The sequence below is a fragment of the Zingiber officinale genome, chromosome 7B (assembly GCF_018446385.1).
Source record: "Zingiber officinale cultivar Zhangliang chromosome 7B, Zo_v1.1, whole genome shotgun sequence".
Taxonomy (NCBI): domain Eukaryota; kingdom Viridiplantae; phylum Streptophyta; class Magnoliopsida; order Zingiberales; family Zingiberaceae; genus Zingiber; species Zingiber officinale.
In genome coordinates, this window is record NC_055999.1 from 14,665,572 (window position 1) to 14,677,604 (window position 12,033).

Consider the following 12,033-nt stretch of genomic DNA (forward strand, 5'->3'; position numbering starts at 1 on the left):
TCCCTTTGATTTTTAATTTTTTACGGGATGATAATTCTAAATAAATTTCAGGACTGAAATGTAAATTTGGGAACGCGGAGGGTCTTCACATTGCCACGTGGCGTCCGGTTCGTTACTTTTTTAAATATATATATATATATTGACGTTTATGTCCTAGGACGCCTCTTTCTTGGTGGTCTCGTGCGTGGAAATGAAGTCCTCCGCGCTTTGCTTGCCTCCACATGCCATGGGACATCCATCATCCATAGATAGGCATGCGGGATATAGGTAGATGGAATGGGCGCATGATATAATGCCCCATGCGATGTGCGTCTGCATGGTCATCCGCCACCACCGTCGCTCATTTCCGATGCCCTCTCCTCCTAATTAAAGATACGCACCTTCTTACAGAAAGAGGTCGAGGGGGGGAGTGCCGGCGCAATGGCGCACCTCCCTCCCAAGATCCCTCATTCCGCCATGATCGTCTCCAACGCTAACTGCTGGCCGCCGCCAGAGGGTTTCCTCCTCCCCTCCACCGCCGGCACCGCGCTGCCTCATCGCCCCTCGTGGGTCGACGAGTTCCTCGACTTCTCCGCCGCCAAGCGCAGCCACCACCGCCGCTCCGCCAGCGACTCCGCCGCCTTCCTCGACCATCCCCCTGGAGCCTCCGAAGACTCCGCCTCCGAATTCGACGCCGACCAGCTTCTGTCGCTCTTCTCCGACGACGTCGTCGCGCCCGCGCCCTCCGACCACAACAGCATCAACGGGGACGACGACGATAAGGCGGCCGCGCAGAAGCAGAGTGCCAACGAGGCTCAGAGCGCGTGCCCGGCGGAGCCTCCGCAGCACTCCGCCGGCGCCGATGCCACAATTTCGGATCCTAAGAGGGTCAAAAGGTACGGATTTCAGCAAAATTAACATCGATTAATTTTTCCACTCGACAGTTTAATTGGGATCAAACTCGTGGAGCAGAATCCTGGCGAATCGGCAGTCGGCGCAGAGGTCGCGGGTGAGGAAGCTTCAATACATCTCCGAGCTCGAGCACAGCGTGACGACGTTGCAGGTAGATATTTACATTTTACTCGTTCGATCCAGTGAATCGATGTCCATATCATCATTGAATATTGATTGATTGATTGATTGGGAACGATCGATCGATCGAAGACGGAAGTGTCGGCATTGTCTCCGCGGGTAGCGTTCTTGGATCAGCAGCGGTCGCTGCTGACGCTGGGCAACAGCCATCTCAAGCAGCGTATCGCCGTATTGGCACAGGACAAGATCTTCAAGGATGGTGAGTTGCTTCTCGGTTATTGTGATTACAAATTTGGAGCTAATTGATTATTTCTTCGAGCTAGCCGATGATTTATGATGTGATTAATATGCGATTAAATGGGATGATCAGCTCATCAAGAGGCGTTGAAGAAGGAGATCGAGAGACTGCGACAAGTCTACCAGCAGCAGAATCTAACGACAATGTTGCCGCCGGACGCCGAACTAGCCGTCGTCGGCACAGAACACGAACTGATCACCAGCTGACATCTATTGTTACGTCATGCATGGAGATTTTTTTTTCTTTTTTTTTCCTTTTTTTTTTTGGGGATGAGATTTAAATGTACTTTTTTATATCATTTATTTAAATTTGGCGAAGGGAAAACAAGGGATGGGGACGTGACGCGAGGAAACAAAAAAAAAAAAAAAAATCTGAGTGGTGATCATGATCAGGCTTTCAGTGGGGAGGCATGTAACGGAGCATTTGGTGTAAATTTCTACATGGATTGATTTATCTTTTGCAATTTTTTTTTTAAAAAAATAGATTTATTTGCCTGGGTTTGGGTTTGTTGATCATCTTGCTAAAAACAAACCATGACATTCCATTAGAATTTTAATAATACATTGAACTGTTTTCCCGTTTGTTTCCCATGTCCTGCTACTTTTGCTAGCTGATGATGGTCATATCTCAACTCAAGAGTTCAGGAGTAACACACACTAAATTAGTCCTAGGGGAAAAAGAATCCTCCTATTCTGACTTTTGTGCCTGAAATAACCTTCCATGCCACCTCAAGACCTATTGAACTAACGACGACAGTTGGATCCAAAGGTAAGTTGATTTAGCTGATCCTCCGAGATTGTGAAAGAAAAACTAAATTGAGAAGTAAATCTGCATAAGCTTAAGCTGTCAGTGACAAAATGTTCATAAAAATTAGAACAGCCTCCAACAATTTAAAACTTAAGACCATCAGAAAGTAGCGCATATAATAAACAAAATTATGACTCGTATATGAAGATTTTGAGGAGCTCTTCCTGCTCACAGGCTGCATGTGAGATGCACTAGCTAGTCTAGCTCTGAGATTCCAACAAATCAGATGCATGTGAAGCTGCTGCAAGTTGTATAGAAGTGGTACCATCAATGATCAGCATGTGGATTGATGGATGCATCGTCTTAGGTGACTCCACCTTACAACACATGACGAGATTTATATTTTTCTATAGTCGAGATGTTTACAATGCTTGGATCATACCTGTGTAGATTTTTTTTTATATAAAAAAAAAGGAGAAAAAAGACACTGGTACAGTGTTTTTGCGGGTAAGGAATATATCAAATGCAGAACAAGTTGGATCCTGGCTGACTTGAAATCAAACCTGCACCTGTTGACAAGATTTCCCATTCATCATTGGGTGACTTTATCCACTTCCTTGAGAGCTCTGCTCCAATCTTTATCAGAAGCAAGTGGAGAGGTTATGTTTGCTGGGTGTGAATTATAAACATCTTTAGATCAAGTATACATAAAACGATACAGAGATTTTCAACTTGTTTCTTACATGAAAAAAATCTACAGAAGAAATGTTTAAGACATAACTTGAGGGTTTCATTCAGTTTAGGTAACAAGAAAATCCTAACTGTAACTCAGTGCTTATATCCTAACTTGAGGGTTTCATTCAATTTTAGGTCTTGTCAATCATCGAAAAATTGCCTCCGAGTTAGGAAGATTTTGGCATGACTCTTAAACATCGGAGAGGTAAAATCTCTCTCGAAAATTTGATGATTGCCTTAAATATCGAAGAAGAACATCGGAAGCAACATAAAAATGATGATACAAGAATGCCTATAGATTTTATTCCAAAGGCGAATGTAGTAGTCTCATCTGACAAAAAGAAATTCAAAAATCAGAAAATGAAGAACAAGATGAAACTCAACCCAAAGGTTCAAAAGAAAACTGGAACTAAACCTAAGCCTTGTTGGGCATGTGGACAGGTTGGACATTATGCCAAATTCTGCCCTAAGCGAAAAGACAAGAACCAAAGCAATACGTCCAACACTAAGGCACAAGTAAATGTCGTGACTGCTAGTGACGACACCGGCGATAGGTTTGTTACCTTCAAACCCGAACTAAACTTGATCTATCAACCCAATGAATGATTAGTTGATACAGGTGCTAATGTACACTGTTGTGCTGATCGATCTGCCTTCCTTACTTATCAGGTAATTGAAGGCACTTCCGTGACCATGGGGAACCATTCTGCAGCCAGGGTGTTTAGGATAGGACAAGTTGACCTGAGGTTCACCTCTGGAAAAGTCCTGTCACTGCATGAGGTGCATCATGTTCCAGCGGTCCGTCGGAATTTGATTAGCGGATCAAAGTTAGTTCGTGCTGGTTATGAGTTAAACTTCAAATGTAATAAAGTTGTAATATTACATTTAGGAACCTTTATTGGAAAAGGTTACCTTAATGAAGGTTTATTTAAACTCAATGTAGAAAATGTTACTTTAAATAAAACTTCTGATATTGGTTGTTCATATAACATTGAGTCTTATGATCTGTGGCATGACAGATTAGGACATGTCAATTTTAATACCGTAAAAAGGATGATGAATCTAGACATGATCCCTAAGCATGCTATAAATGATAAGAAAAAATGTGAAATTTGTGTGCAATATAAACAACCCCGTAAACCCTTCAAATCAGTTGATAGAAATTCTGATATTTTAGAATTGATTCATACTGACTGTTGTGAGTTTAACGGTGTAATAACGAGAGACCATAAAAGGTATTTCATTACCTTCATTGATGATCACTCTCGTTATTATTATGTTTATTTGCTAAAAACCAAGGATGAAGCTTTAGATAAATTTATGATTTTTAAATCTGAAACTGAGAATCAAACCGATAAAACTATTAAGAGGTTAAGGTCTGATAGGGGTGGAGAATTTACCTCGAACCTGTTTCAAAAATTTTGTCAAGATACAGGTATAATCCATGAGGTAACTGCTCCATATAGTCCTCAATCTAACGGTATAGCAGAACTAAAAAATCGAACCCTTGAAGATATGATTAATTCCATGTTAGGCAGTTCTGGGTTACCCAACTTTATGTGGGGGGAGGCTCTATACACTGCATGCCATGTGCTAAATAGAGTCCCAATGAAGTCAAGGGATAAAACCCCATATGAGCTTTGGAAAGGTCGAAGGACAAGTTTGAAATACCTTAAAGTGTGGGGGTGTCTTGCAAAGGTACTAGTACCTGAACACAGAAGGAAAAAACTTGGTCCAAAGACCGTAGATGGTATCTTCTTGGGTTATGCTCAAAATAGTATTGCATATAGGTTCCTGATTATTAAATCAGAAATTCCTGGAATAGATGCAAATACTATTGTAGAACTTCGCGATGCTACATTTTTTGAGGATATATTTCCTATGAAGACGAGAACACCTCAATCTAGTATTTCTATTAGAAGTGAGTCTTCTTCCGTAGAGGTCCCATTATCCGTAGTGGGTACACCTTCCTCAAGTCACTCTAGACTAAATGAATCTAGTGAGTATACAGAACTGAGAAGGAGTAAGAGGCAACGTGTGTCTACGGATTTAGGCCAGGACTTTATCACCTATAATATAGAAGGTGACCCTGTGACATATAGAGATGCTATGGCTTCTCCTGAAGCTAAGAACTGGAAAGAGGCCATTAAAAGTGAAATGGACTCTATTATCTCTAATGCCACTTGGGAGTTAGTAGATTTACCTCCTGGGTGTAACACTATAGGATGTAAATGGGTGTTTAAAAGAAAACTAAAACCTGATGGGTCGGTAGATAAATTCAAAGCCCGCCTAGTTGCTAAGGGATTCAAACAGAAAGAAGGGATTGACTATTTTGACACTTATTCTCCTGTTACAAGAATTACTACAATCCGAGTATTAATAGCATTGGCGTCCATATATCATCTTGAGATCCATCAAATGGATGTTAAAACGGCATTCCTTAATGGAGATCTTGAAGAAGAGATATATATGGATCAACCTGAGGGATATGTAGTTTCTGGAAATGAGAACAAAGTTTGTAGGTTAGTCAAATCTCTTTATGGTTTGAAGCAAGCCCCAAAGCAGTGGCACGAAAAATTTGATAGAGCTATGCTATCATTTGGCTTTGAAGTGAATGACTCTGATAAATGTGTGTATGCTAAAATGAAAGGTGATAATTGTATTATCTTATGTTTGTATGTAGATGATATTCTACTGTTTGGTTCTAACATTTCTATTATTAATGAGACTAAGGCCCTCTTAAGTGGTAAGTTTGATATGAAGGATATGAGTTGTGCTGATATGATTTTAAGGCTAAAGTTGACTCGTTCAACTGATGGAATAGCAATTTCTCAATCACTCTATATTGAGAGAGTATTAGAGAAATATGGCTATAGCCAAGTTAAATCTGTAGTCACACCCTATGATCCTTCAAAAACTCTCCACAAGAATAAGAGTGGTGTGGCAGTGTCTCAATTAAGATACTCACAAATAATAGGTAGTCTAATGTATTTAGCAAATTGTTCTAGACCTGATATTTCTTTTGCTATATCGAAATTGAGCAGGTTTACCAGCTGTCCGGACAGAACACATTGGGATGCATTAGATAGAGTATTCAGATATCTGAAAGACACTATATCCTTGGGCTTGTGGTATGGGAGATTCCCTGCAGTCCTGGAGGGATATAGTGATGCCAGTTGGATAGCTGACACTGCTGAGTGTAAAGGCGTTACTGGTTATGTCTTTACACTTGGAGGCGGTGCAGTTGCTTGGAGGTCTGTTAAACAGAAATTATAACCCGTTCTACATCTGAGGCAGAATTGTGTGCTTATGATCCTTCAAAAACTCTCCACAAGAATAAGAGTGGTGTGGCAGTGTCTCAATTAAGATACTCACAAATAATAGGTAGTCTAATGTATTTAGCAAATTGTTCTAGACCTGATATTTCTTTTGCTATATCGAAATTGAGCAGGTTTACCAGCTGTCCGGACAGAACACATTGGGATGCATTAGATAGAGTATTCAGATATCTGAAAGACACTATATCCTTGGGCTTGTGGTATGGGAGATTCCCTGCAGTCCTGGAGGGATATAGTGATGCCAGTTGGATAGCTGACACTGCTGAGTGTAAAGGCGTTACTGGTTATGTCTTTACACTTGGAGGCGGTGCAGTTGCTTGGAGGTGATTATAACCCGTTCTACATCTGAGGCAGAATTGTGTGCTTTGGATACCACAGTAACTGAAACTGATTGGCTTAAGGGTCTTCTTTCTGAAATTCCCTTAATGATGAAGTCAATACCTTCTATTTCAGTGCACTGTGATAATCAAACAACAATAGCTCAGATTAGAAGCTCCAAGTATAACCAGAAACAGAAGAGACATGTACGAATAAGATTGAAATCTATTCGTGAGCTAGTATCTCTTGGAGTGGTGTCATTGGACTTTGTAAGTTCAAAAGACAATATTGCTGATCCACTCACTAAAGGACTTGATTCTGAGAAAATCAAGAGATCCAGTAAGGGAATGGGACTGAGGCCTGTTCTGGTTTCATCTATAGCGGCAACCCAACCTATCTGATTGGAGATCCCAAAAAGTAGGTTCAATGTGGTACAAACAAGCTATAAGGGTGAAACGTAAGCATCAAATTGATTGAGATGTAATCTCATAGTCTCTTCTCTGGATAGATGTTTGACTGCTAGTAAGGATGAGCTTAGGAGCTCTTAATGAGTTCAAGGTCTTAATGACAGGATGCTTGCAGTACATCCTTGGAGAACTCACCTATGTAAGTGTAACTGTGAGGCCGCAGTGTGGGGGGTCTAGGCAACTCTCCTTAGCACTTATGAAACAAGATTCGGTGGCATGGCCGTAATGCACCAATCCAGAAGGATTCAACCGTTGCCAGTGATGAGTTGTTACCAATTAATCTTCACATATAAAAGGTTTAAGATCAAGACTCTGTTCTCTTCAAACCTATGTGAATAAGATTGGTGTACTTAGGTGAAAATTCAAACCGGAAGGTATTTTCACTGAAAGCTCATTGCAACCAAGCCTCAGAACATATCTTTGTTTTTGACTAAAATGATTTGAATTTGTGGGGGATTGTTGAATTTTGTTTTAAAAATTCAAAGCATTTTTTTGGAGTGTTTTTAGTCCCACATTGCTAAGTGGAGAAGCTTGGAAGGGCTTATATAGGAAGCCCTTCCATCCTTGCTTAGCAATGATAAGAGGACCTACACGCATGCGCGGGCCAAGCCCAAATCGAGTGGATTTGGGGGGTTCGAGGGCGTCACGTGCGCGATTAACGCGCGCAGGGGGGGGTGCAAATCCCCAGCCCGTGGGCCTTGCGCTCACGGGCGGCCCGGTCTGTTTTTGCTGATTTGGTTCAGTCTGAACCAAACCAGTTTGGTTTCCGGTTCTGATTCGAACTTCGGTTTTGGTCCGCGTGAGGAAGCGAAGGATAAAAGCATTCCTATGCTTTCTACTTCTTCTTCCTTCTTTCCGAGTTGTTCTGAGGCTTGGTTCGCGATCTGAGGTTGAGTCCGAGTGCGGCGCTCGTTTTGGAGTGCACCTACGAGCGACGCGAGCGGTTGTCGGATCTTGGGAGGATTTTGCCGGAGAGCCTCTGCACCGTGGGCGGCAATCAATTCTCTAAAGACAGTCGACACGTCCGACGCTTCGACCGGAGATACATAATTTCTTAACCCTTACTGTTATTAACGTTTATTGCATGCTCGTCATTTATTGATGTAATTATAGATTACTGTATTAGTGTAATTAGTTCTATTACAGTTATTACACATAGTTGTTGACAACATTTGAGCATGAAGACTCAGAAATGTAACCTACAAAACCTAGTTTTATGACGCCTTGTAGACCACAATACTTGCTGACTAGTAATGTAACTTAGAAGGCCCTAAACGCTAATAATCAGCTAATTCCTCTGGGTATCAGCTATGTGGCAAACAGAAAGCCTGAAAGTTTACATGGAAAACTATAAAGTAGTGCTGATAGCTTGTTTATACGGCAGCATCCTGTGTACATCCAGCTGGGTTGTAGTCATTATCTTGGCGATGGATTTCAGTCCATGTGGGCAGCATTGGATAGCCAACCAAACTGAAGCATTGGTTGCTAGTGAGCATCCTGTGTGCTGTGTTTTTACTATGTTTCTGCACACGTTCTTATGATAGGATAGTCATAGTGCTGTGTAATCTTTGTATTAGACTGTCACCTTTTCTAATACATGGGTGAACTGATTGTCCCCCCTATTTTTTGTTGGCACAGAATCGATGAATAGCAAAGGATGCAGGAAAAGGAAAAAAAAAACACCACACGTAGCACTAAAAAAAAACACAGTAGCAAGGGGAGAAAAACTGCACAGGTGGAAAGCAATGCACAAATAACTAAAAAATAGAAACTGGAGAAACTTTAATTCTAAGATCTGATTTGTTTCACAGTTTCGACCCCTTTAAATACAACTCAAGTGATAAGTTTTAACCATAAGAATAGGATGACTCATCCCACTAAAATAGGAAAGATTAATATCAAATAAAAATTAAATAAATCATGAACGAGAATAAAACGTGGCCATGCTGTCCGAATTATTTTCCTACATTTACTCCCCCTAATTCTGACATGGCTCTAAATCACGAACGCCGAGTAGTTGTCGCATGACAGCTAACTTCACTCCTGGCAGTGCTTTAGTCAATACATCAGCTCGCTGTTCTCCAGTATTAATGAACTCAACCACAATCTGTCCATTCTCAACACATTCTCTGATAAAATGAAATCTTGTATCTATATGCTTGCTTCGACCATGGAATACTGGATTCTTCATGAGTGCTATAGCAGATTTGTTGTCAACAAACAACGTTACCGGCTTTGGCTTTTCACCGGTTAATTCGCTAGTAAGACTCCTCAACCACAAAGCATGGCAGGCCGCAGTTGTGGCTGCCATGAATTCTGCCTCACAGGATGAAAGCGCCACTGTCTTCTGTTTCTGTGAATTCCAGGACACCAAACTTTCATTAAAATAGAAAGTCATTCCACTTGTGCTTTTCCTCCCGTCGAGATCGCCGGCTAAATCGCTGTCCGAGTAGCCGAATATACTAATTTCCTGGGGTCCCTTTGTGTAAGCAAGTCCAAAATAGATTGTACCTTTCAAATACCTGAGGATCTGTTTGACCACCTTATGATGCATGCTTGTAGGCTTTTCCATGTATCTGCTCGCCATGCCGACAGAATATGATAGGTCTGGCCGTGTGTGTAATAGATATCTTAGACAGCCAATGATGCGCCTGTACTCCGTGGCATCAATTGGAGTCCCTTCCAGGTCTTTATGCAGTGGTGTCTTGGGTTCCATCGGCTGCTTTGTGGCATTACAGTCTGCCATCTGGAATTGAGATAGAATTTTCTTAGCATAGGCTGATTGTCTAAGTAAAATTCGGCTCTTCTGTTGTTCCACTTCAATTCCTAAGTAGTAGGAGAGAAGACCCAAATCACTCATCTCAAATTCTGTCATCATTTGTTGTTTGAACTTGTTTATTCCTTCTGTGCTCCTTCCTGTCACGATGAGATCGTCAACATACACTCCAACAAGTATACTAGCTTCTCTTTTACCTCTTGTATATACTGCATGTTCTTGATTGCATTTTTTGAAGCCGAGCTCTTTAGACTCCTGTTCAGCCGCATGTTCCAAGCTCGTGGAGCCTGCCGCATCCATAGAGGGCCTTGGATAACTTGTACACCTTGTGTTTCGATTTTGTATTTCAAACCCTTCCGGTTGAGTGACATATATTTCTTCTTCCAGCTCTCCGTTAAGGAATGCCGACTTCACGTCTAGATGGTGTACCTCCCAGCTTCGATTTGCTGCAAGTGCAAGAATGACTCGAATAGTATCAAGTCTAGCGACAGGTGCGAATACCTCTTCAAAGTCGATGCCTTGTTTTTGCACATAGCCTTTAGCAACTAATCTTGCTTTATGCTTGACCACTTTTCCAGCTGAATCTTTCTTCAGTTTGAACACCCATTTTAGGCCGATAGGTTTGTGGCCTAATGGGAGCTCAGTTAGGGTCCAGGTCTTGTTCATCTCAATAGTCTTCAGTTCTTCCTCCATTGCTTCGTACCAGCAAGCCTCGGTTGCAGCTTCTTGGTAACAGGTCGGCTCTTCTGACATCATCAGCATTACCTCATTCTCCTCTTCATCAATACCAATTATTTCCTCAGTGTTGGCATAGATATCGGCAATGGACCTATAACGGACTGGCCCTTCATGAGACTCGGGTGAGGTAGTTGCTTGGGTGCTCGATGATGGTGTAGACGGACTTGATGCTCTTGTCGAAGATGGGGTAGCTAGACTTGATGATGGTGTGACATCTTCCGCCGCTGCCTCAATGTCTGCAGTAACAATCACCTCGTCGGTGTTGAATGCATTCACCACCACAAACTCAGGTAAGTCTTCTTTATCAGCACCTGCGTTCCATGTCCATTCACTATTTTCTTGAAATATTACATCTCTACTTACTTGTAGCTTGTTATGCCTTGGATCAAATAGACGATGAGCTTTGCAGCCTTCTTCGACTCCTAAGTATACCATAGGTGAGCTTCTGTCGTCAAGTTTCTTAAGGTGAGGGGTTGTATTTTTTGCATAGGCAATACAACCAAACACCTTCAAGTGGGCAAGATGTGGCTTTCTCCCCATCCAAGCTTCAAATGGAGTACGTTCTCCTAGCGCTTTAGTTGGGAGACGGTTTAGCAGATAGACAGCATGCCTAACCGCCTCTCCCCAGAACCTTGCCGGCATATGTGTACCCTTGAGGAGAGATCTTGCCATAGCCATCACTGTGCGGTTACGACGCTCCACAACGCCATTCTGTTGGGGTGTGTAGGGAGCCGAAAGGTGCCTCTCAATTCCTTCATTTTCACAGAATCGAGTGAACTCCGTGGATAGAAACTCACCGCCACGGTCTGTCCGAAGTGTCTTGATCTTGTACTCAGTTGTGTTCTCCGTCACGGACTTGAACTTCTTGAATGCTTGGAATGCATCTTTCTTTGCTGTCAAGACAAATACCCACATCCACCTTGTGCAATCATCAACAATCAAAAAGAAATACTTGTTACCAGCAAGTGTACTTGGTGAAATTGGCCCGCAGATATCAGCATGGAGAAGTTCCAACGGCTTCGTCGCTCTAAAGTTTGCTTGGTGCGGGAATGACGATCTTGCATGTTTGGAGATCACACACACCTCGCAAAGCTTGTTCGTCTGGGGCAATAGTGGCACACCAACCGCCAATTTCTTCTCCCCCAACAGCTTCAAGTCATGAAAGTTTACATGTCCGAGCCTTGCATGCCATAACCAGGTGGGGTCTTCTAGACTTGCTTGGAGGCAGACTTGTTTGAATGTCTTCAAGGTTATCTTGTACAAGCGATTTTGCGTTCGCTTTACCAGCATCAAGAGCTTCCCGCTCCTATCAATCACCTTCATGGTATCTCCTTCCATGTGCACCTCGTTCCCAGCTTCTGTCAACTGACCAAGGCTTATGATATTACTACAAAGTTTCGAAATGTAGTATACCTCGTGGAGGGTCTTCTGATCGCCGTTCTTGCATTCGAACACAGCCGTCCCCTTGCCCATGATCTCAATGGTTGATCCATCGCCAAACCTCACCCTCCCGGTGATAGTTTCATCTAGTTCTTGAAACTTCTCGCGATGTCCAGTCATGTGATTGCTGGCACCATTGTCAAGGTACCAAACGTCTTTGTCTTC

At 42.3% G+C, this 12,033-nt stretch overlaps 1 protein-coding gene across 1 annotated transcript; it reads left to right on the plus strand.

The window, feature by feature from the left end:
• Window positions 1–288: 288 nt before the first annotated feature.
• Window positions 289–1,772, plus strand: LOC122003587 (basic leucine zipper 61-like). The gene is made up of 4 exons (XM_042558680.1): window positions 289–875; window positions 952–1,042; window positions 1,144–1,270; window positions 1,382–1,772. The coding sequence occupies exons 1-4, from the start codon at window positions 421–423 to the stop codon at window positions 1,513–1,515; spliced, it is 807 nt and encodes a 268-aa protein (XP_042414614.1). The 5' UTR covers window positions 289–420; the 3' UTR covers window positions 1,516–1,772.
• Window positions 1,773–12,033: the final 10,261 nt, after the last annotated feature.